The sequence below is a fragment of the Puma concolor genome, chromosome D1, assembly GCF_028749965.1.
Source record: "Puma concolor isolate L17-30 chromosome D1, mPumCon1.1.hap2, whole genome shotgun sequence".
NCBI classification, from domain to species: Eukaryota; Metazoa; Chordata; class Mammalia; order Carnivora; family Felidae; genus Puma; species Puma concolor.
In genome coordinates, this window is record NC_141676.1 from 12,803,136 (window position 1) to 12,827,048 (window position 23,913).

Genomic DNA, 23,913 nt, shown 5'->3' on the forward strand with positions numbered 1-23,913 from the left:
AGTAAAGTCAGAAGAGGCAGCTGCTTAGTGACCTTTCAGAATGTCACTAATGTACCACCCTCAAAGGATGCCACCCCCATTTCATTTTATAATCAAATGTAAGAACCAAAACACAGTGTCAATTTGGGCTTTTGTGAGATCAAGGTTTGTTTTTAACTTGAGATTAAAATCACCATGGGGAGGGTTCTCCCTTCACTGTCTATTCTGGCCTAGAAAGCCTAAAACCCTCAACTCTGAATACCAAATCAGATGCTGAAGAAATTCACAAGAGCAAGGGAGTGTCCCACAGCCCCAGGCACCAAGCTCCTTTGTGATGCTGCCTATCTCTAACTGGGGGTTAGGCAGAAACAGCAGAAACTCTTGGCATAGAAGCAAAGGCCATTCTTCAGGATATAGACCAATAACCATCACAAGTCATTTTCTATAATTAGATATATGACTTCTATAATGAAAAAGAGACAAAAAAGCAAGTCAATATTTAGTAAAATCACAGAAGGGAAGACACAAGTGTCTCTTATTGAAAAACACTTGGGAGAAAGAAGAGGGGAGCCTGGGTGGCTCATCCATCTGACTCTTGATTTCAGTTCAGGTCATGAACCCAGGATCGTGGGATCAAGTCTGGCGATGGACTCTGCTGAGCGTGGAGCCTGCTTGAGATTCTCTCTCTCCCACTACCCCCTCCCCCACTTGCTCTCTAAAACAAATAAAATGAACAAAATACATTTAAAAAAAAAAAAAAAAGAGCTGTCCCTTTTCACTATTTTGAAAAGACCCTTACCTTCCCCTTTTCTTCCCTACCTGAGTCGTCGGCGAGGGTCAGAGGGCGTCCCCGTCCGACGGGCAGTGCCATAATCAGACATCATGCCATAATCCAGGTCATCATAGCCCATGCTACGTTGGTCGTCCTCTAGCCCATAAGGCTCTGGATGAAAACGATGCAGATCCACACTGCTCCCACCTACCCGAACCTGGGGCTGGGGCCCATAGACATCCTGTCTACTAGGTGCCCGATAACCTTCCATGCTGGGCCGATACCGCTCCTCAATGCGGGTCACCCGTGACAGACTGCCATAGTTGTCACTGCTACTTGGATAACCATCTTCATAGTGGCGGCTATATCCATCAGGAGGGTAGTGGAAGTTCCTGGGAAGAGTAGCAGTGCCTGCTTGCCCCACGTAGGGACCAGGTCCCCCATTGCCATTCTTGCGGAAGTCACGACCCAGAGTCTGGATATAGTTGTTAGAAACTGACGAGGCATCCACAGGCAGCCCATCTGGTCCCATAGGGACTGGCTGTACTGTCCGTGTTGTCACAGTCTTCACCACTTTCTTAACCTTCAAGTAAGGAAAGAGAAAAGAGTGAACAATAGAAGCTTAAATTCTAGACTGCTCTAAGAAATGAAATAAACCCCTACTGCCAGATCACTTTATCTAGAAATGCCTTACGCTTTACCATCTACCCTCCTCTCCATCTTAGAGGAAGTCCCCAGGCAGGACAGCTGCACTGACAGTAACTGTGCCTATAAAGGAAGCTACTATAGACCTTATAAGGTCTTTCTTTCTTCCCCATTCCATTAGATTTTCCCAGATCTCTTCTATATTCCCTGTCTGGCCAGAGACCACTTTCTTTATGCCTCCACTACATACATTCAACACCTTTCATCCACCTTAATTAAGTTTTTTTTTTTAATTTTTAAATTGTTAAATTTTTTTATATGTTTATTTTTTTTTTTAGAGAGAAAGAGAGCACAAGGAGGGGAGGTTCAGAGATAGAGGGAGACAGAATCGAAAGCAGGCTCCAGGCTCCGAGCTGTCAGCACAGAGCCCGACATCGGGCTTGAACTCATGAACTGTGAGATCATGACCTGAGCTAAAGTCAGGTGCCTAACTAACTGAGCCACCCCAGTGCCCCCACCCTAATTAAGTTCTTAATCCCTCCCAGTAAAGCCCACAAGAAGACCTCCTCCATCATCCCCGACCTCGTATAAGTCTTAGCTTACTGTGGTCTCTGTGCGCCGAGTAGTTCCATCATCAGAGGTCTCCACGGAGACAACAGACATGGCTCCCTCCGGGTCCTCCTCCGTGTAGGTCTCCACAATCTGCCCTGGCTCCTGCATCCTGGGAATGGTACTATACACAAGGTGACTGTGATCCTGTATGGAAAAGAGGAAAAGCAAGAAACAGCCATAAAGATCAACAGTCCAACCCAATGACAAGCAGTCTCCCTAGAGACAAAGACTTCTCATGCATCTTCCATGGGCCCCAGGATTTTCAGAGGGGTAGCCTTCCCCACGTTTTGAACTTCTACAAAAGAGCAGAAGCTATAATTTCCCAGTTCTAGTCATCTAACAAATATGAACTGAGGGGTATCTGGGTGGCTCAGTCGGTTGAGTGTCCGACTTTGGCTCAGGTCATGATCCTGTGGCTTGTGGTTCAAGCCCCGTGTCAGGCTCTGTGCTGACAGCTCAGGGTCTGGAGTCTGCTTCAGATTCTATGTCTCCCTCTCTCTCTGCCCCTCCCCTGCTGATGCTGTCTCTCCTCTCAAAAATAAACATTCAAATATTACACACACACACACACACACACACACACACACACATATATATATATATATATATAAACTGAGTTAACTATAGCCACATCAACACCCAAGTGACAGAGACAGCAGACAGCAGATTTAACTTCCCAGTTCTGGTTGTCAAAGTGAATATGATCTGTGTTGACCGCGGCTACATCTACATATGAGGGATCCTTCAAAAAAGAAGTTCAACCAATAAAGAACTTTTAAGATGAACCAGAAAAATCCCCAAAAGAGCCATCTTCTGACTGGCTCTGTACCCTTCAGAAACTGCCTAAGGCTCAAGACCAACCAGATTTCAGGTAGAAATAGAAGCACGCCCATTCCAGAAAAGGGATGCAGTAATTGAGGGATCAAATACCGGATCAACAGCCATTAAGATTCATTCCAAAATACAATCATCTATACATTGAAGCTCCACTGTTTTATTTTCTTAATTAATGGGGGGGGGGGGGTACTTACAATGTACTTTACAAGACACCCATAAGCTTTTATAGGCTGGGGAAGGAAGAAGATACAAATGAAACAGCTGAGACTGTGAACCAAAGAAGTTACCTGGGGTCCGTTGAGTTTCAGATCTGAAAATTTCTGTCGCTCAAGGTCAGCATCGCCCACAAACCGGCCGTTCTGAAACACAGCCCACAAGGAGATAATTCATTTTGTGGCCTTCCTTTGCTCTATCAAATACAAATTATTTTTTCCAAACAGGAAAAGGGCTTTCAAAATGATATTTGTGGCCTGGAGTCCTTCTGTCAAGTACTTATAAAAGAACAACATCACCCCTTAGTTTTAGCACTTTCCTCAAAACTGGAATTGGGCCTGGTACTAGCAGACTGGGTCTTTGGAGGATAAGAAGGTAAGCTCTATGAGGGCAGATGTTTGTTGTATTTTTATTTTTCATTTTTTGGTCAGTTTTGTTCAGTGATGTATTTCCAGTGCCCTGACCAATGCTTGGCACATAACAGGCACTCAAAAACTATTGGCTGAGTAAATAGCAGAGACTCAGGTAAGTCCTTAAAAATATAAGGCTAGGTTGGGGAGTTTCCAAAGGCCTTCTTTTTTTTAATTTTTTTTTTTTTAACGTTTATTTATTTTTGAGACAGAGCATGAATGGGGGAGAGTCAGAGAGAGAGGGAGACACAGAATCCGAAACAGGCTCCAGGCTCTGAGGGGTCAGCACAGAGCCCGACGCGGGGCTTGAACCCACGGACCGCGAGATCATGACCTGAGCTGAAGTCGGACGCTCAACCAACTGAGCCACCCAGGCGCCCCTCCAAAGGCCTTCTTTATTGCTCCGTCCATATTCATGCTCTACTACCACTGGAAACTTCCAGATCAGAGAGACGCAAGAGATAGGAGTCTCTCTTTCCAATAGGAAGAAAATGAGTACCCCAATTCCCCTCAAGCAGACAGTTGTCTCAACATCATCTTCACCAATGTTTAGAGCCACACAACACAAGTTGCTCTGTCTTAAGCAGCAGGAAATAATCTGACAACGTTATACTATGTAAAAATACATTTGACTGCTCCTCTTCCAATAGAAAACTGTGAGATCCAGCCACCTTGGGAGACTTCCCCCACCCTTCTCCCATTACCTAGGGAGTGTAATGCTGCAGGGAGAGGAAGTTAAACATTATTTTCAGGAAGAAGGAAGGGTGTGGCTTCACTGCTGAACAGAAGTTAAAAATAAAAAAGAGAAAGAGAAATCTTGTACTAAATCCTGGAATTCCCCACCACCTCCAAGCCTGAGCAGTCCTGCTCTCCCCATTCCATATATACCTCTCATTCCTGACCCTCAATTCTGGTTCCTATAAAAATCCTAGGAATCGGGGCGCCTGGGTGGCGCAGTCGGTTAAGCGTCCGACTTCAGCCAGGTCACGATCTCGCGGTCCGTGAGTTCGAGCCCCGCGTCAGGCTCTGGGCTGATGGCTCAGAGCCTGGAGCCTGTTTCCGATTCTGTGTCTCCCTCTCTCTCTGCCCCTCCCCCTCATGCTCTGTCTCTCTCTATCCCAAAAATAAATAAACGTTGAAAAAAAAAATTTAATAAAAATCCTAGGAATCTTGCAAACACACTGCCTCCAAGTTCCTGATCATCCCCTAAATGGACTTCTGTCCTCTCACTCAATATGCTCCTCAGCACGAGGGACCTTCTCTGTCTTAAAAAATAAATAATCAATGAAAAAGGCAACTGGAGCATAAGCTGGAGCATAAGCACTGTTGTTAGTTCCCACAGGAGATCTCTTAAGATGGAGTCTACTGGGCAATGCCTACTCTACACACACACACACACACACACACACACACACACACACACACGAACGCACGCATAACCTCAGACAGATTATATCACAGCAAAGTCAGACCAGAGAAACCATAGGAAACACAAGATACTTCTCATTTCTAACACCAACTCCCCCAAGTCACATCACAAAGTCAGCCAACCCAGAGACCACTGGCTCCTGTGGTTATCTGGGTTAAATAGCAGCACGATGCTCCTTCTCCAGCTCTAACCAACGATCCCTTCCCTCCAAGACATGATTTGCAAAGCCAACAAAACAAGCACGCAAGGACAATATGGAGCGGGAATACACAATTTATGGACACTGCCACACCTTCTGAGCAGACTGTTCCCTGAGGGAGACTGAACTGGAGCCGAGAATACAAGATGCCCAACTGCACCAACCACTAAGCAGACATTTACTTTCTTGAATTTTTGATACCAAGTTGGGGAAAAAAAATCAGAGAAAACAGAAGTAACTTGATTACAGCTCAAAACTATATGATCTAGAATCCCAACCCAGAAACCCCACTCCAGCAAAACAGAAGTCAGACGGATGCTTCTCGAGATAAGTCCACTCAACTCAGCAGAACAGCAATATCCCCTGTGTCTTATATCAGTATTTAACACCCCTGGATAGGTTCACCATGAAGCATGGGCACTGGACAGCCCAGCACCATGAGGAAAAGTAGTTTCCCAGGTAGGATCATAGCCTCTCTATGACCATGCCAAAGTCCTACCTGCAGGTCTGATGGAGAGTCCTACCTGCAGGTCTGATGGGTTACCTGATGCCGGCGGGTGAGGGTGCCGTTGGCCATGAGTGGGTTGGCATCTTGTGGTGAGACCCGGACGCGTTCCAGTTGCGCCGAGACGTGGCGCCGCTCCTCCTCCAGCGCCCGGGTCAGCTTCTCAAACTGGGCCTCTTGCTCCTTCACAGAGGCCAAGATGCTGGCGGTCGACTCCACCTCTGAGTCGTCCATGAAGGTAAAGGGCGGAGCCGCCGCAGAACAGGGTAAAAAGGAAGGTGTGGATCACAGAGGGAGGAGCAAGGAGGGAGAAGGCCCCCCTCACTTCACACTACCGGGAGAAGGTAAGAGAGAGGAGAGAAAAGGTCACAGGTCAGAGAAGACAGATGAATCATTAATCCCAGAGCCAAAGATGCCCTCTTGTGGTTTTACTGCGATGCAGAAAGCCAGCCACCATCAAGCCTGGGAGCCCATCACCAGTGTCCGCTCAAGCAGGATCCTTTGCCCGTTACCCTTTGGTAAACACCTCACCAGAAATAATTACTGAATGGAAAGGTGCAACTAGATCCAAGTCTATACTGTTGGTACAAGAGGGAGAATACGGCTAAGGGCTGCAGTCATGACAGGAGATTAAAACTAGATTATTTTTCCCTGGGAAAATTTGCTGGCATCAACTCAATGAAAATTGTAACTCCACATTACAGACCAGCACTCGCTGTCCTGCAAGAGCAAGCCACTGTTAGAGGTAAGGGAGCAGTACAGGTCCACAGATCTTCCTCAACCTCCCCAAATCTGAACACTGAAATTGCTGCAGTGGTGGCAAAATACACTAAATGACGATGCTAAATTAGAAGGCCAATTAAAAATGGAAATATTAGGGGCGCCTGGGTGGCGCAGTCGGTTAAGCGTCCGACTTCAGCCAGGTCACGATCTCGCGGTCCGTGAGTTCGAGCCCCGCGTCGGGCTCTGGGCTGATGGCTCAGAGCCTGGAGCCTGTTTCCGATTCTGTGTCTCCCTCTCTCTCTGCCCCTCCCCCGTTCATGCTCTGTCTCTCTCTGTCCCAAAAATAAATAAACGTTGAAAAAAAAATTAAAAAAAAATAAATAAATAATAAAAAAAAATAAAAATGGAAATATTAAAAACTTGCTATCAAATGCAGGAAACAAAATGAAGGCCCCCATATTTAATACATTCATGAAGGGGCCTTTCTATGTTTCAAAACTGTACTACGATACTGGAAGGCAAACCGTGTGCCTTGGCTAAAGGAGACAAGGGAGCAAAAAAACCCACAAAAATTCCATATGTAAAAATGCACCCGTGCAGCGACACTTGCCTCCCTTGGGGAGTTGGAAAATGAGCATGAGGCTCAAACTCTGAAACTGTCCCTTGAAGTAGTTCATATTCTAATTTCCAGACAGTCAATTGCTGGAACTTCCTACATCCCTGTTATTCTACAGAAAGCTCTAATAAACCAACTATATTTTTCATCTTTACTTACTCCAACTCAGGGTAACATCCAAGTATCTAGAGGGCTGGTGTGCTAGTTATACAATAAATGATAGTTATACAAAATGAAGAGTTCCCCCTATCCTGTTACATTAACTGCAAGTTGGCCAGTAAATGGAGGGGCACTGTAGTCATACTGTTGGACTGAACAAGGTTTCTCACTTACAAATTGGCTATAGATTTTATGGCCAGCTCACAATATATCATGTCAAGAGGCAGGTTTTAAAATAAACTCTCTTCCCCTCCTTCACCACCCTCTCATCAACCCCCTAAAGAAAAAAGACACTTAAAAATTTTATTCTTAAGAAACATAATTTCATACACACCTGTTAAGAGAAGGTCGTAACTGATTGGCTTAATACAGAGAACAGCCCAGTCTAGATTCAAAAAATCATGGGAGAAGCATCCCAGCCACCACAGCAAGGAGGAAGCAGGAAGGAGACAGCTGCAGAAATATTTGAAGGAAAAATGGGAATGAGAGGAAAATAATATATACACAAAATATTAAAAAATAAGAGGAACAGGGGCAGGTATTGGGAGAAGGACAATCTGGGAATAGAAGGGAGTGAGTGATGTATAAAATACGACTTGGAATTGCTTAATGTGACAAATGCCCTTTGGACTTTGCTCTGTCTTCAGGTATTTGGACGTTGGATGTAGTTTTCACTAAAACCTGGATTCTACTGTCATAGACTACTTCTGTACAAAACCAGGGGTAGATTATAATATGGATAAAGATTCATTTACCCCCTATTCCCAGCAACCAAATTGGGGGGAGGGGGGAATGTCATTGGAATGCCCTTCCCCTTCCTTCCCACCTCTAAGGCAGAAACCTCAAAGCCCAGTCCCAGCATGCCCACAAAGACATTGAGAAACCAATGCAACAGTCGTAGTGGGGAAGACATGTGGGGACTAGCCTAGGCTGAGCCTTTTGCTTCAGTTCTCTTTCCCACGCTCCCCAGAGCCCCACCAAACACAAATGCTTGGGCCCTTGGGCCCGTGTGCTTTAAAGTATACGCAGCATTCTGTAAGCAAGAGCACCCAGAGGAGTAGATAGACAGGTGCCCAATAAACTCCCTAATTAGTCCGCCACCACTAAGCTCCTTCCAGCAGATCCAGTACCTAAATCCAAGAATGTGGCAACCCTGTCTAAATTCCTTCTACCCTGGCTCTGTGCTCCCACAGTCACACTTATCAACTCCTGTTCTTCCTTCCGGTCCACTGCCAAGTTCTTCTATTCCCACCCTATATCCCAACAGGCCACTCAAGGGTCTTTAATGAAAAGTAACCTCATTTAAAAAAAAAAAAAAAAAAAAAAAGCTGCTCCCTTTTCCTCTCTATTGCTTCATTTTAACCATTGCCCTTATCCATCATGTACGATGACCTATGAACCTTCCATACCCAGAGGACTCTAAGTCCAAGAGAGATTCTTCCAGTTCTAGGCTTCAACAGGGCTCAGACTGCAGTTACCACTCTGGCAGCCTCTGCCCTGTAATCTCCTTTACTAATAAAAGCCCAAACCACCACTATTATGGGGCATACAGTGAAAACACTCCCTGCTGCAGAGAAACTGTTTGTCACCCACTTTTTTTTTTTTTAATTTAATTAATTTTTTTTTTTAATTTTTTTCCAACGTTTTTATTTATTTTTGGGACAGAGAGAGACAGAGCATGAACGGGCGAGGGGCAGAGAGAGAGGGAGATACAGAATCGGAAACAGGCTCCAGGCTCTGAGCCATCAGCCCAGAGCCCGACGCGGGGCTCGAACTCACCGACCGCGAGATCGTGACCTGGCTGAAGTCGGACGCTTAACCGACTGCGCCACCCAGGCGCCCCTGTCACCCACTTTTATGTCACCCATAAACGGCCACTTTTTACCCCTACAGCTTTAGTTTAAAAGATGGGGTTAAGGAAGGTTGTAGGAAAACTACCCAGGGCTCTAGGCCAGGAAGCACGATCCTTCCCCACGTTCATGGCTTTAAAGGCCAACCACCTGGCTCTAATTTGGAGAAGAGGACAGCACAGTTAAGCAGAAAGACAGGGTCAGATTCCTGGGCCTAATAGCATGGGGAGATTTTCTGCCTGAAAGAGAGCAGAAGCAGAGGCTGTGTGGGATAGGACTCAGAAGACTGGTCCCAGTCCTGGCTCTGCCACTAGCCAACAATGGCAGAAAGTCACTGCCGTGTTCTCATCTGTAAGATGCCAACATCACCAGCCCAGTTTAACTGAGGGTTGCTAAGAGAAACAGATGAGATAATGTACATCATACAAATGTGAGGTATTAAGTTGTTTCAGGAGTTAGTTTCTATCTCCCAATTATATTACTTAATGGTAATGCCTCAGCCCAAAACTATTCTGTGAACTAGTAGATGAGACTCACTGGATCAAGAGCATAACTGGGTTCTAAGGAGTGGATGAGCTGGTTCCCCTGCTCCAACTCTATTTACTAGGGAGGTCCCACCTAGACCAGTGTTTCTGGGACATAGGGCATAGAGTATTACAGATCTGCTATAATAAGTTCTTGACCCCTTATTTGACGCCTTGGTAGTTTATTACCAAGGAGAAAGGGAAGGTGAAAAGAACTAACAATTACTGAATGTTTTACATTTATTATCTTGGCAATACTTATAACCCTAAGGAAGTAAGTTCTACTGCAAATGAGAAAACAGGCTCTAGGTGAAGAAATTACCCAAGGTCTAGGTTATAGCAAGTTCCGAATATCAACTCAGATCTATTCCATTCTAAAGCCTGTGTTCTCTTTCTACTACATGCTGTCAAGCCCAAAAAATACAAGCCCAGTAGAAGATGGACAGTCCAGTCCTTCTTCCCCACAGTCCTTGAGCTTTCTGCCCAAACATCACAGGAAAAGGGGGAAGGGGAAGCTTCCATTTTTCCTTAAAGGCTATTTATATGTCTGCATATAAGATATAAGTGGAAGAACAGAACCAAATGGGAGGAAAAAGCAAGCAGAAGTAGGGGGAGAGAATGAAGCTGCTGGCAAGCTATAGAACACTGCTTCACAACTCAGACTTAAGCAAAGTCTTCTCCATGCCATACACACACAAAAATTATGGTTTAGACCAGAATCTGCAAACCATTAACCGACTTTGGCAATTAGAGTCAAGAAAGTCACGGGAGTCCAGGCCAACACCTTTCTTAATATTTTCAAGTGAGTTAACACTGGATCTCACTACAAAAAGAATCAAGGAATTCTCAAAGTGAGAAGGAGCAGGAGAAGGCCACACATAAAGTGAGCCCTGCTATTTCCTTAAGACTGTACTTTCCCTTAAGACTACAATTGGGGTTTTTTTGTTTGTTTGTTTTTTAATTTTTTTAACGTTTTATTTATTTTTGAGACAGAGAGAGACAGAGCATGAACGGGGGAGGGGCAGAGAGAGAGGGAGTCATAGCATCCGAAGCAGGCTCCAGGCTCCGAGACATCAGCCCAGAGCCTGACGCGGGGCTCGAACCCACGGACCGCGAGATTATGACCTGAGCTGAAATCAGATGCCCAACCGACTGAGCCACCCAGGCGCCCCATGACTACAATTGGTTTTACTTCTAACAAGCCACAGGTCCTACAGACTTGTGAGTCTACAGCAAAGCCTCAACAATGGTACAAATTCAGTCTCTTCTGTAAGAACCCAAAACCAGAAGTTAAATTGGATCAAATACCCAGCAGGACCAAACAGACAAGGCCAACCAGGTAGCTGGGCAAAAAATATCAGCAATAGCATGTTCCCCTGAAATGATCCATTCTACTGTAACCCAGCCAAAGAAATGTAATTTGGAATTATGATTTTTAGAAGTTAAAAATACAGACTTTAGAATCAGACTAGGTTCAAATCCCAACTCCACTGTTTCTTAGCTATAGGACTTTGGGCAAAGTACCACTTAATCTCTAACCCTCAGGTTCCTTTTCTGTAAAATGGGGAAATAAAATACACGTAAGGGTAGTTGTAAGAAGTACATAAGACAATCCACATAAAATGCTTAGAAAAATGACTTGACACACAGAAACCTATTAATATGGTTACTAATACAAACACTGCTACAAATAGCTACCACAAAGGACTAGAGTTTGGTGGTGTTAATAGGTCTTTTGAATAAACCACACGTTTCCACATGCTCCCCTCTCTGCTTTACAGCAGACCAGTAAACTAGAGGAACTCTTCACACTCTCAAAGGGAAAAACAAAATAAAACTCCAGATTAGGGTCAAAAGACCTGGGGTTCAAGTCCTATGTCTGCCAAAAACTAGCTGTGAGAACTAGCTCACAGGGGAAGTTATAACCCAAGCAATCTGCATTTTTATTACTTGTCAAGGCTTAACTTTAATGGGCTCATATATGTAAACCTATAGGCTGGGTGACTCTGACATCCATGCTATCCTGATAAACATATCCAATAAAGATATGACTAGAATTAGGCAAGCTAGCCCTTATGGAAAGAGGAAAAAGTATTTGTCCTAAGCCCCACAAAATAGTCTTTGGGGTTCTTAGGAAAGAAATTTTCTGTAGCCAATCCCAAAGCCAGTTCTCCTCCTTCCTTCCTTTTTATTCATCATGAAATTAAAACCAATGTCACAAAGTTATGCCTTCCTTCCAAAAGCAAGAATAAGCAAAACTCCTCTTCTAGGTCATCCTAGGAATTTCAAATGGCGGTTCTAAAAAGCACACTGAGGGGCGCCTGGGTGGCTCAGACGGTTGAATGTCTGACTTCAGCTGGGGTCATGATCTCATGGTTCATGGGTTCAAGCCCCATGTAGGGCTATGTGCTGACAGCTCAGAGCCTGAAGCCTGCTTTGGATTCTGTGTCTCCCTCTATCTCTGCCCCTCCCCCACTCATGCTCTATCTTTCTCTCTCTCACAAATAAATAAAAACATTAAAAAAAAATTTTTTTTAAGCACACTGAGCCTCATACTGAAGAATACCAATCAACAGAACATAGCACCTGTAACGCCACAGAGCTGTACTACATAACACTCAAGCCAACAAAAGTAGGTCTTCTAGACCCCTAAAAGGCATTTGTTTGCCTTAAATAGCACTTGCTCCAAAATTCAAAGCAATTACTCCTGTTCAAACATACACACAGAAGGTTGCCATTTTATTTTTAAAGTAAAGGAATATATTTTGTCGGTAGTTTTTCTCTGGCTTCTTCTCACAAAGAGCGCTTGTACCAGAGTCCAAGATCTAAGTACCCCACCCACCACCTGATGTTCCACCATCCCAAACTCAGTGAGAACAATTCCAGTATACCTCCTTTTGTTGGGAAGACTCACTCTCACCCTAAGCCAAGTCCCTGGACATGATTTGCATTAAGACTTAAAGAAGACCCCGCTCACTTCACGATCTCAACTGACCACTTCTCAGAGTTACAAATCCAATATTCTGGAAATGGCCTTGTCTCAGGTGTTAGCGGTTTCTGAGCCTCCCCGTGGATCTGCCTGATGTGGGGCCCAGCTTCTCCACTTAAGAGCACCCAAAAGGCAGACTGGGGACTTTCACTTTCCCAGGGAAAGCCTGGGTCTCACTGTGTCCACCATGAATCTCTCTGATATAAGGGAGTCTCTGACAAATCACTGTCCTCTTAGAAACGAGTGATACTTCTGATTGGAGTTCAGAAAAGAAGGAAAATAAATACACAATAATTCGAAGTTGTTTTTTCTTTAAATACTCTTTGTTAAAAGGAGGTTGAGCTGGCAATCTCTACAGGTCAACAGGACACGTTAAACTCACTTCAGTCTTATAATCCTGACCCAAAGTTACTCATCAGGTTTTAGCTTTTACTGTGACTTTAAAAGAAAAAAAAAAAAAAAATCACCTCCATCATCTTGACCCTCAATTCGGAAACCAGATGGAATATTCTCCTTGTTCTTTTCCCCTACCAAGTATTCTGGGAACCCCCCAAACCATAACATACTAAATGGATGAATGCTAGACTGGCTTTGAAAAAAAGGAAGGGTGTGGCTCTCAGTTAGTGAGGGGCCCAGGACTGAAAGGCTATGGAAAGAGACAAAACCTGCTTCTCTCTGGGGCACGTATGACACACACACAGGACTGGTCTAACAAGTCCTTCTGATCTCTCAGGCCAGGCCGCCTCCTTCTCCTCCCCCATTACCCACGTGCCTCTCCAAGGCCCTCCACTGGGCCAGCCAACGCTGAATTTTCTCTCAATCCTGAAGGTCTGAGACACGGGAGTTACTTACCTGGATCCCTGATGCAACCCTGCCAAAGGAGCCTCACCTAGCCTTATAAGGAGAAAGCAGAGCTTTAGGGAGAGGCCGATAAGGAAACAAAGATAAGAGGGAGGGGCAAAAAACCAGAAGGAGGTGTCAGACTGAAGGGGAGAGGCCAAATGCCTTTCTCCTTCCTACAGGAGAAGGGAGAAAAAAAGAGGGAGGTCAAGTACACACAATGGGAAACGAGAAAAAGTCTAATCAAAATGGAAAGGTATTGTGTAACTCCTGTGTCATAAAACAGAAATCCTAAAATTAACAAGGACACCTTATACCCTTCCCTAGCCTAGGCTAGGGGAGGAAAAAAAAAAAAAAAAAAAACATGGGGAAAAAGCTTAACCTTAGGGTTTTCTAGAGGTCACCCAACTGTCTGAGCTCACATTCCTTTTTTAAGGAGGCACCTTCTCACCAAACCCCCTCACTTTCTATCTATGGTATTCTCAGCATTTCTTTGCCTGTCCTCTGATGGGGCTTGGACAAGCTGAAAGCATGCAATTGAGTCACGTTTGCAGTCCCGCTTCCTCAAAGCACTGAAAAGAACTAAGACACCCCTTCCCCCAGGTTTAGAATATATCTCCCTTTTGAGACAAGCAACAGAGTCTATGAGGAAATGAGAGGAAGTGTGAAGGTCCTGTTTCATCTATAGGACAGACAGCTGAAGGAAAGGTTTTTCCCTACTTTAAAGAAAAAAATCTGACCTTACAGGGGAAGAAAAGTTATGAATTAATTACTGATGTCCCCCATAAGTTATCACAATAATCTTCTCAATGACCTCTGGGGTGACACTGGACCCTTTTTATAAATGAGTAAACTCTACATCAGAAGAACTCAGTATCTTGCCCAAGGTCATAGAGCCAGTGAGTGGTGGAAACTCATCTGTTCTGCTCCAAGTTCGTGTTCCTTCTTCCCAATGGAGTAAAAGAAGTCTGAACTTCCAATGGGTCTTGCGGTTAAAAGTCATTCTAATTCCAACAGAGAAGCTGACCAAAAGTAATGGCATGGGGAGGATGGCATGGAAGCAGATAGACTTTTGGGTCTTACTTTCACTTTAATGAGTAAGACTTACTTGATTCTGAGGAAGAATAGCTTACAGTCTACTTCAGATTTATATCCCATTTTATAAAGGAACGAGAACTCAGAAGGGAAAATGCTAGGGGCAAAAAGAAATACAACTTTTTACATAATCACCTACTTTTCCTCTGCAGAGCCTGCTCCAGAAATCTGGCTACATGCCACATTCTCAAATCATCCAGATCTCAAGAAAGAAAACCTAATCACAAATATCCCTACTCTCATTTTTAATGTGGCATCTCACGAAACCAAAAGCAGAGAACAGAGTGGGGTGGGAAACAGAAGGAACCAGAATCGGGGAAGATTGTGCTGGCCAGCATCAGAACAGAGGGGAAGGATTGTTCTAGCGGTATGTTAGCAATCTGCCTCTGGGGCAGCTGTCCTCCTGAGCAATCAAAGGCCGATTTGTATGTGTGCTCAGGGACTAGCCAGCTTGGCAAGAAGTTGAGGACTCAGCCACCCAATCCACAAAGTGAGAAGAGATGCCTGTTTCACAGCTGGAATGGAGGGCAGGGAAAACACAAAACAAGGGGGAAAGGAGGGAGGAGGAGAACAGAGAGTGCTACAGGTGCTATTTCAGTCTAGACAGAGGGGGGAACATATCCTAGGAAACTACCAACCATTCCTTAGTTATGTGCCAACAGTGAATTGCCAGTACCTCTCAATAGTGAAATCAAAGAATGGGTGGGTTTCTCTGGCTCTGTATGTAGTAGGGTGCCAACTGGAGAGATGAAACCTAAAGTGTTGGGCCCCAGCAACACCCACTTCTCTCTGTCCCTTTCAGACCAAAGTACCTGCAACATACAGAGTGAATAAACATCATATAAACAAACATCTCTTTCTAGAATTCCTTTCTTAATTAAATCCTAGAAATCTATAAATAACAGTAACACACATAAAACTCAGTGAGATTCCCCAATGCTAGGACGTGGAGGCCTTTTACAGAATTCGAGTGCTGAGAAGGCCACGGTCCGAATTCACACTCCCTCATCCCTCAGAGTAGCTTAGATGCCCTGAGACCCATTAGACACACAAAGGCTGCTCTCTTCTCAGTAGAGCCCTGGAGCAGAGCTGCTCTCCAGGGACAAAGAGATTTCACAGGAGAACCACAAAGGCATCGCCCCTCTCCGCTCCCCACTCCCAGCTTTCTCACTTCCTGTCACAGTAGCACCAGACCACAGTCTCCCAGAAACAAACAAATACAAAGTGCTGGATTCTGGGCTGCAGGCCAACCGCATTCCAGGGCATCCTGTCTACCAATCACCAGTCAGAGCTCCCACTTTGCCCTGCTCAGTTCCTTATCATGTTCGGGAAAACAACCCTCCTCCCTGCCTCAAGCCAACACTACATAGGACAAAGCTCAGGCCTTTGAGAATCCGCAGAAAGATACTGTGCATGGATCTAAGGGTTTGGAAGGGGTGAGGGGATTCTTAAGATTCCTACTTGGCAAGGCTTCTTCACTTTGGAGGCACTGCATTGGGGATGTTAGAGCTACTGCTGCTGTTATATTCAGTTCAGCTACATGTGATACATCCCAAAGAGAACTTCACTATGGCAATCGGATTGCTGCTCTGGATTCAGTCAATAGAACATTCCCACCTGGAGAACTACATTAAAACACATCTTCTGTCACCTTCTCTATCACCCATTTCCAGTTTTCAAAGTCTTTCGAGCCCTTTTCCCCACAAGCATAAAGTTGATTCCTAGAGGCCCCAAAGAGAACAAACAAAGGCAGCAGACTCCACCCTACAAAGGGGCAGGATAAGCACCAGCAGGTGCTGGGAGCAAAGTTCTCCACTTCCCCAGGGAATGAGATGTAGCCAAGTATTGCACAGTAGTTCTAGTGGCAAAGCGGTCAAGACTGCAACCTTTTCCTGTTCACTGCTCCCCCGGAGTGGGTCAGGGCCTGTAGATTTGGAACCTCTTCAGAAAAAGAAAAAAAAAAAAGCCTCCCTTTCTAATAAGGGTCCTCAGCTAATTCCAAGAATGGGATAAATGATACATTCTTCTATTATCTTGTACAAACCCCATGGAGGTTAGCCCAAAACCCCAGAAGCAAAGATGCAGATAGAAGTCAAGCTAATCTATTAGCCAGAGAGTCTTGAAATCCAAAGAAGTAACACCCTTTGCCCACAGGGCTCAATTCCCTTTGAATAAAGCAAAGCACAGGCTCAGCCCAGAGTCCTTCAACCAGGTGACATTCCAGTCAATGAACTAGTAATATGTTATCATTTCTCAGCTTTTCTCCTCCTTTGCTTTCTCCTACAAACTCCTTTATCCTTCTTCTTGGATCTGCTAGAAGTACTCTGGGCTGAACCCTGATTTCGATTAGTATATGATACAAAAGGAGCCTAAGTCTGAAACAACACAACTTAGAAGGAATTAGCCAATATCTGAATCTGACATAACCAGGTGGGGAGGAACATACACAAGAGTCAGCCATTCTAGAGCTGGGTAGCAAAGTGGGCACTTAACACTGTGTTTTACAACATTTATTTATTTTTGGGACAGAGAGAGACAGCATGAACAGGGGAGGGGCAGAGAGAGAGGGAGACACAGAATCGGAAACAGGCTCCAGGCTCTGAGCCATCAGCCCAGAGCCCGACGCGGGGCTCGAACTCACGGACCTCGAGATCGTGACCTGGCTGAAGTTGGACGCTTAACCGGCTGCGCCACCCAGGCGCCCCTTAACACTGTGTTTTAGAACAGAACTTCAACAGTAGAGCCTAGCCACTGCAAACTCTATTCTATCACTGAAGCATACACAAAAAAAGTTTAAGATCTCTCACCTAGCACTGAATCAGACGAACTCCCTTTTTCTCTCAAGAATAACTGAAAAAGTAGTAACAACTGTTAATGTATTCTTGTCCCATTCTCCCTCATCACAGCCCAGGCCAAATACATCACTCAGTTAAGCAATATCGTGTGAGGTAGCTATACAAAAAAAGAGATAAAAAATAATCTAGTGGGGGAGTTTTCTGGGATACCTATAAAAAAAACAAAAAAACAAAAAAAAAAAACAGAGTTGTCAAAGACTCATCCCAGACAGAGAACTGGATACACCCATTATCAGTACTCCTGCTAATGCTCCAAAAGGATGCTTGGCAGGTTGTCTGCCTCAAATTGAGCAGGTGAGACAGAAAAGCCGTGCTGACTCAGAAATACAGTCACCCCAGGGTGTGAGGGAGGGAAGGAGACCAATATAGCCAACCGATTACAATTCATCATGACTTCACCAAAGGTCCTGGTTCTAATTGTATCTCTGGCTGTTTGCAGACATATTTCAAAAACCCAACCAAAGGAATAATGAATGGGTAAGAAGAAAGTCAATGGAGGGGCCCAAGACTTAGCTGAATACTCAATGGTTGGAAAAGCATGAATCTGTTTTGCTATCTAACTTCCCACATACCCCTTTCCAAATCAGGCCCAAAGCTGAAAGAATTAGAGGGAGGGGAGGCAGAGAAAAGAATGTGACTGAGAAAGGTTTAGTTACATTCCAACTAGCCAACATCCCACATGGTATTAAGAGTGCCTGACAATCCAATCCCACTACATGGGAGTTGCTGGGGCTCTGCTAACATACATCCAATTCCTCCACCCCTCCCACCCCCAAACACTCTGAAAAGAAGCGTAATTGAGATAGCTTGATGAAGGCACCAGCTGTTTCCACCACTCTCCCTCCCCCCAACCCCAGAGACCACAGTTCAAACTCACATCAAACACTTAATACAATTGACTAGCCAGTAGGAAGGAGAAGCCTGGACTAAAATAGCAGGAAGAGTGCCAACTGGCCCCACTTAGAAGGAATGTTTTCTTGGCTCAATTTAAAAATAAGAAACCTTTGTCACCCACTCCCTTCTGCCCAATTATGTTCTCCTTTCTGCAACCTACTCCTCAGTGTCAAATGGATTTCAGTTTCTTCCCTACAACTCCTTGATCTATTTTCAAATGTCAGGGAATACAGGGGAGGTAGAAGGTTGAATACAAAGTAATGCCTGGGAGATTGGGAGGCTTCCTGGACTGCAACAGCCAAACCCAGCCCAGGGCTCTCACACAAGGGCAAGGAGACAAGAGCCCACACTGCACCCGTCTCCACATTTCAAATTCGGAAAGAAGGGAAGGAACATTAGGTTTCCACAGCTGAACAATGATTTCCCGAGGCATGGGTAGCTGGTCACGACTATTAACGTGATCAGCCCCTCCCCCACCCATATTTGAAGTTGGCCTGAGTTAGCCAAGGAGGAAGGGAAGGAAGCCAGCACTTCCTTTTCAGACAGGAAGTAACAATGGCCCTTCCTGTGGAGATTTAAACAAATTGTCCAGCTGAGTTTCAACGAGAACATCCTCTCCTGAATTTGTTCCACAATTTCAAAATGGAGAGGGGAAAATGGAGATATGGCCTAAAAGTTTCCCTTCCCTCACAACAGGCAAGTCCTCCATACCATGCTGAGTGCTGGCATAACCCCCAAATCAGGCGGTGACATCTGTAATTACAAAACAATACAGGATAGATACAGAGGTAGAAAACTTCAAATTAGCCACCTTCTCACCAAGTCCACTACCACAAACTATTCTTCTCTACTTCTCATTCTAATTAAATAACCACCCATCTGAGAAATCACATAGATATGTAGCTTAACTCAAAACGTTCAGGTTTTATGGTCCTCAAACCTGAGTGATCAGAATCACCTGGGAAGTTTTTTTAAAAAAAATACAATCTCGGCCGGGGGGGGGGGGGGGGGGGGGCGGTTGCTGGAGGTTAGTACCTGTGTGGCTTGGTCAGTTAAGTGTTGGGACTTCAGCTCAGGTCTCACAGTTCATGAGTTCAGGCCCCACGTAGGGCTCCCTGCTGTCAGCACGGAGCACACTTTGAATCCTCTGTTCCCCTCTCTCTGCCCCTCCCCTGCTCATACTATCTCTCTCGAAAAGAAATAAACATTTAAAAAAGTTATTTTAAATATAATTTCTGGGGCACGTAGCTGGCTCAGTGAGAGAAGCGTGCGACTTGAACTCAGGGTTAGGAGTTCGAGCCCCATGTTGGGTGTAGAGATTACTTAAATGAATAAACTTAAAAAAAAATTGGAGTGCTTGGGTGACTTAGTCGGTTAAGGGTCTGACTTCGATGCATCGGGCTCTGTGCTGACAGCTGGGAGCCTGTAGCTGCTTTGGATTCTGTGTCTCCCTCTCTGTCCCTCCCCTGCTCGTGCTCTGTCTCTCTCTCTCTCTCTCTAAAATAAACATTTTTAAAAATTAAAAGTTTTTAAATTCAAAATACAAAAAAAAAAATATTATCGCCCAAATCTATCTCCTCATCCCTTATACTTCAATTTCTAGAGAGAATGCCTAGGAATTTATGCTTTTAAAAAGCTCTCAAAGTGATTGATAGCTGCTGGGACCACTGTACTAGCCTATCACTGACAACCCTCTGGCCACCACACTTCTCCAGCAGAAAGGGCACTGGTTATTAAATATAGGATTTGGGCCTGCTCTGCTGTTCACCAGACAGCTCAGATCATTATTCCAAGCCACATTAGTGACTCTTTGAAAGCCTGGCTTTAAATATAAGAATGACTAGAATGACACCGTCCTAAATCCTATATTCTAGACTCAGAACCTAGAAAGAATTATCTCATTTTTTAGAATCCTGAGCTCCTACATTGGAGGATATCCCTGTTTACATTGCAGACTGGACAACCCTGATTATTTTTTTTTTTAATTTTTTTTTTTTCCAAACGTTTTTTATTTATTTTGGGGACAGAGAGAGACAGAGCATGAAGGGGGGAGGGGCAGAGAGAGAGGGAGACACAGAATCGGAAACAGGCTCCAGGCTCTGAGCCATCAGCCCAGAGCCCGACGCGGGGCTCGAACTCACGGACCGCGAGATCGTGACCTGGCTGAAGTCGGACGCTTAACCGACTGCGCCACCCAGGCGCCCCAACCCTGATTATTTTTAAAACAACTTAGTTTAGAGGCGCCTGGGTGGCTCAGTCAGTTGCGCTTCTGACTCTTGACTTCAGCTCAGGTCAGGATCTCACTGTTAGTGAGATGGAGTACACATTGGGCTCAGCACTGACAGCATGGAGCCTGCTTGGGATTCTCTCTCCGCCCCCTTCTCTCTCATTCAAAATAAGTAAATGAACTTTTAAAAACTGATTTGGTTTAATTTTCCTCCAAGAAACAAAGAACTGTGCCAACATTTTCAAAGATTGGTTCCATATATCCCAAAAGAAGTCTAAAGTCGCATATCTAGCATTCATGACCCCAGATAATTCTAGCCCAGTTGACAATATAACAGAAATAATCAGAAACTCTAGATTCAAATGTTATCTATGACATTTATTCAAGCAAGTGACTTTAACTTCTGGTTTGAGTAAGAGCAAATGAGTAGCAAAATGTTTTTAGAAGAACCATAAAGAGAAATATTTCCACAGGAAGCATGTGTCACTAAAGATTTAGGAAAAAAGAATGCCACTAAAAAGCATACTTTCAAGACAACTACAAACATCTTTGAATACTGAAGTAATACATATCAAGCAGTTATTTATTTTTTTTTTAATTTTTTTTTAACGTTTATTTATTTTTGAGACAGAGAGAGACAGAGCATGAACGGGGGAGGGGCAGAGAGAGAGGGAGACACAGAATCAGAAGCAGGCTCCAGGCTCCGAGCCATCAGCCCAGAGCTGGACGCGGGGCTCGAACTCACGGACCGTGAGATCGTGACCTGAGCCGAAGTCGGACGCTTAACCGACTGAGCCACCCAGGCGCCCCCAAGCAGTTATTTAAAGCGACTTCAAAATTTGGGGGATCTGTGATTGCCTAGAGTATTTCCTATGCAAGAGGATACAGTTACTTGACCAGAGAAGGGGATGGAAGGGAAATAAATGTTTCCTGATTGAGGTCATCTCCCAAGGATGATATTAAGTAACAGGATGACAACTAGGTATAATTAAAAAGAAGGACAGAGGGTAACCAGGTCAAGTTGCAGAGCTAAACTCCAAACTGAGAGAGAGGGAGACAGAGATTCTTTCACTGAAGGACAGACTAGCTAAACAAGATTATCGTGAGAGGGAAAGTAAGAATGGTGATTCAAGACACAAGTACTCTTGGTAATCAAATATCCTTCTACTTTCCCATGTGTGGTTGCCACAGAACATCGATCACTAAATAGTTGGTGCTTATTCCTCAATCCCACCAAAGTCAACCAGGCCAACCAGCTCAGTATATGCTTTAATAACCCTTAATGCTTAAACATACATATGGAAAAAGGGAAAACAGTTATCAGGGATGAATATCTCCTCCCATGAGCAAAACAGAAATATGAAAATGGTGACCTACAACATGGTCCCTGAAGCCATTAAATCCCAATGATTAGGGTTTTGGGGAAGCAGGGGCTTTTTGATCAAATGAACAAACAGAAAAGCAACAGATAAGTGGGGCAGGCATATTTGGTCATAAACCAAAGCACAAATGTACTCAAAAAGAAACTGTACCAGATGTAGGCTGTCACTTCTCCTGTTCATAGAAAATCGACTATGTAGATAAGAAGGTGGAGAAATACATCTCTAGGGAGGAAATTTTTATCTCACTTCCCAAACGCATACAAGCTTATTCTAAGTAGCTGCCCTACTATTATATTCTCCAAGACAAGGGTCATCAATCTATGCAAAATCTGCTACTCTGCAAATTATGTGCTGACTATACTCACATGGAACTTCTGCAATGGGACAAAGATAGAAGTTGGGTCAGGTATTGCCTCAACTCTTTACAAAGAACACACAAAAAATTGTTACCATTTGTTGTCCCTGTGGTCTGAAGAAGACTTTTTTTGTATTGTACAGTGCACGACAAGGTCCTAAATTAAATTGTCCCCTCTTCCCCACAACACATACCCATTGAACCTCTCTGAACAGATCTACTATTCCTCTCATCTTTCTTGCTCACTGGTAACAACCAACCTCAGGACCTTTACACATTCTACTCATATCTACATGACTTCACCCTAATATGTTTTAGGTCTCTCTCAAACATACCTTATTAAGTGAAGACTTCCTTGACCACTCTCAGTATACATTTAAAAACCTCACTTGGGGCGCCTGGGTGGCGCAGTCGGTTAAGCGTCCGACTTCAGCCAGGTCACGATCTCACGGTCCGTGAGTTCGAGCCCCGCGTCGGGCTCTGGGCTGATGGCTCAGAGCCTGGAGCCTGTTTCCGATTCTGTGTCTCCCTCTCTCTCTGCCCCTCCCCCGTTCATGCTCTGTCTCTCTCTGTCCCAAAAATAAATAAAAACCTCACTTTACCCTTGTACTTCTTATTCACCACTCTGTATTCTGCTTTATTTTTTCCTCAATAGTATCAACACACTCTAGCATACTATACATTTACTTGCTTATTTATTTTTTTTTTAATTTTTTTTTCAACGTTTATTTATTTTTGGGACAGAGAGAGACAGAGCATGAACGGGGGAGGGGCAGAGAGAGAGGGAGACACAGAATCGGAAACAGGCTCCAGGCTCTGAGCCATCAGCCCAGAGCCTGACGCAGGGCTCGAACTCACGGACCGCGAGATCGTGACCTGGCTGAAGTCGGAGGCTTAACGGACTGCGCCACCCAGGCGCCCCTACTTGCTTATTTATTATCCGACTCTTCCAACTAGAAAGTAAACTCTGTGAGGTCTGATGTACTGTTATATGCCAGTGCATGGCATACAGCAGGATCTCAAATTTCTTTTATTTAAAAAAAAATTTTTTTAATGTTTATTTTTGAGAGCACATGAGCAGAGGAGGGACAGAGAGACAGGGAGACAGAGAATCTGAAGCAGGCTCCATGCTGACAACAGAGCCCAATGTGGAGCTTGAACTCACAAACTGTGACATCATGACCTGAGTTGAAGTTGGATACTTAACCGACTGAGCCACCCAGGCTCCCCTCAAATTTCTTTTAAATGAATGAAGATGTTTCACTCTTCCAATGAAAACAAAAAGTTAAATTTTAGAAAAATAAACCAACTTTGTTCATTTTTCTTTCCATATTTTTTAAGAGTGTATAGGCACACAGAGGTTTATTCATATCTTGTTAGGAGATTTAAAAAGATACTCTTGTATTGTTACAACTAAATATTTGGAGTAAAGAAATCCTGCCCTTCCGCTGCCAAAAAAGTTATTAGCAATAAAGTTCTATACCAAGAGAGTGACATATACATGTGCAAAGCAATTCACTCATTTTTTTAAAAAATATTTTTTTTTTAGATTTTTTAAGGTAATCTTCACACCCAACATAAGGCTCAAACCTACAACCCTGAGATCGAGTCACGCAGCCCACCAACTGAGCCAGCCAGGCACCCCAACATTTTACTCTTTCAATTAATATGTTGGGCTATCTATTGTCTTCTGAGTCTTATGAATGGGTGCAAAATAGATATTTTTACATGCTCATGCAAGAGCTCATGTAAGGTAGTAAGATAGGATGGGACAAAGAAAGAATGCTGTCATGTTTTCTTAAA

General features: G+C 44.2%; 1 protein-coding gene across 13 annotated transcripts in view; it reads right to left on the reverse strand.

Annotated features, from left to right (window-relative positions):
* The window catches only part of CTNND1 (catenin delta 1), a 49,195-nt gene that overhangs the window by 17,267 nt on the left and 8,015 nt on the right, over nt 1-23,913 (reverse strand). For 10 of the 13 annotated variants that reach the window (XM_086677348.1, XM_086677350.1, XM_086677345.1 and 7 more), the window contains 5 exons: nt 7,434-7,552; nt 5,641-5,932; nt 3,133-3,204; nt 2,000-2,152; nt 799-1,334 (listed from right to left, as the gene is read on the reverse strand). In XM_086677348.1, coding sequence (XP_086533474.1) covers nt 799-1,334; nt 2,000-2,152; nt 3,133-3,204; nt 5,641-5,835 — 956 coding nt within the window. In that variant the 5' untranslated portion in view covers nt 5,836-5,932; nt 7,434-7,552. Of the gene's footprint in view, nt 1-798; nt 1,335-1,999; nt 2,153-3,132; nt 3,205-5,640; nt 5,933-7,433; nt 7,572-23,913 lie in introns of those variants that run through there. The other 3 variants (XM_086677341.1, XM_086677342.1, XM_086677351.1) reach the window with 3 other exon arrangements.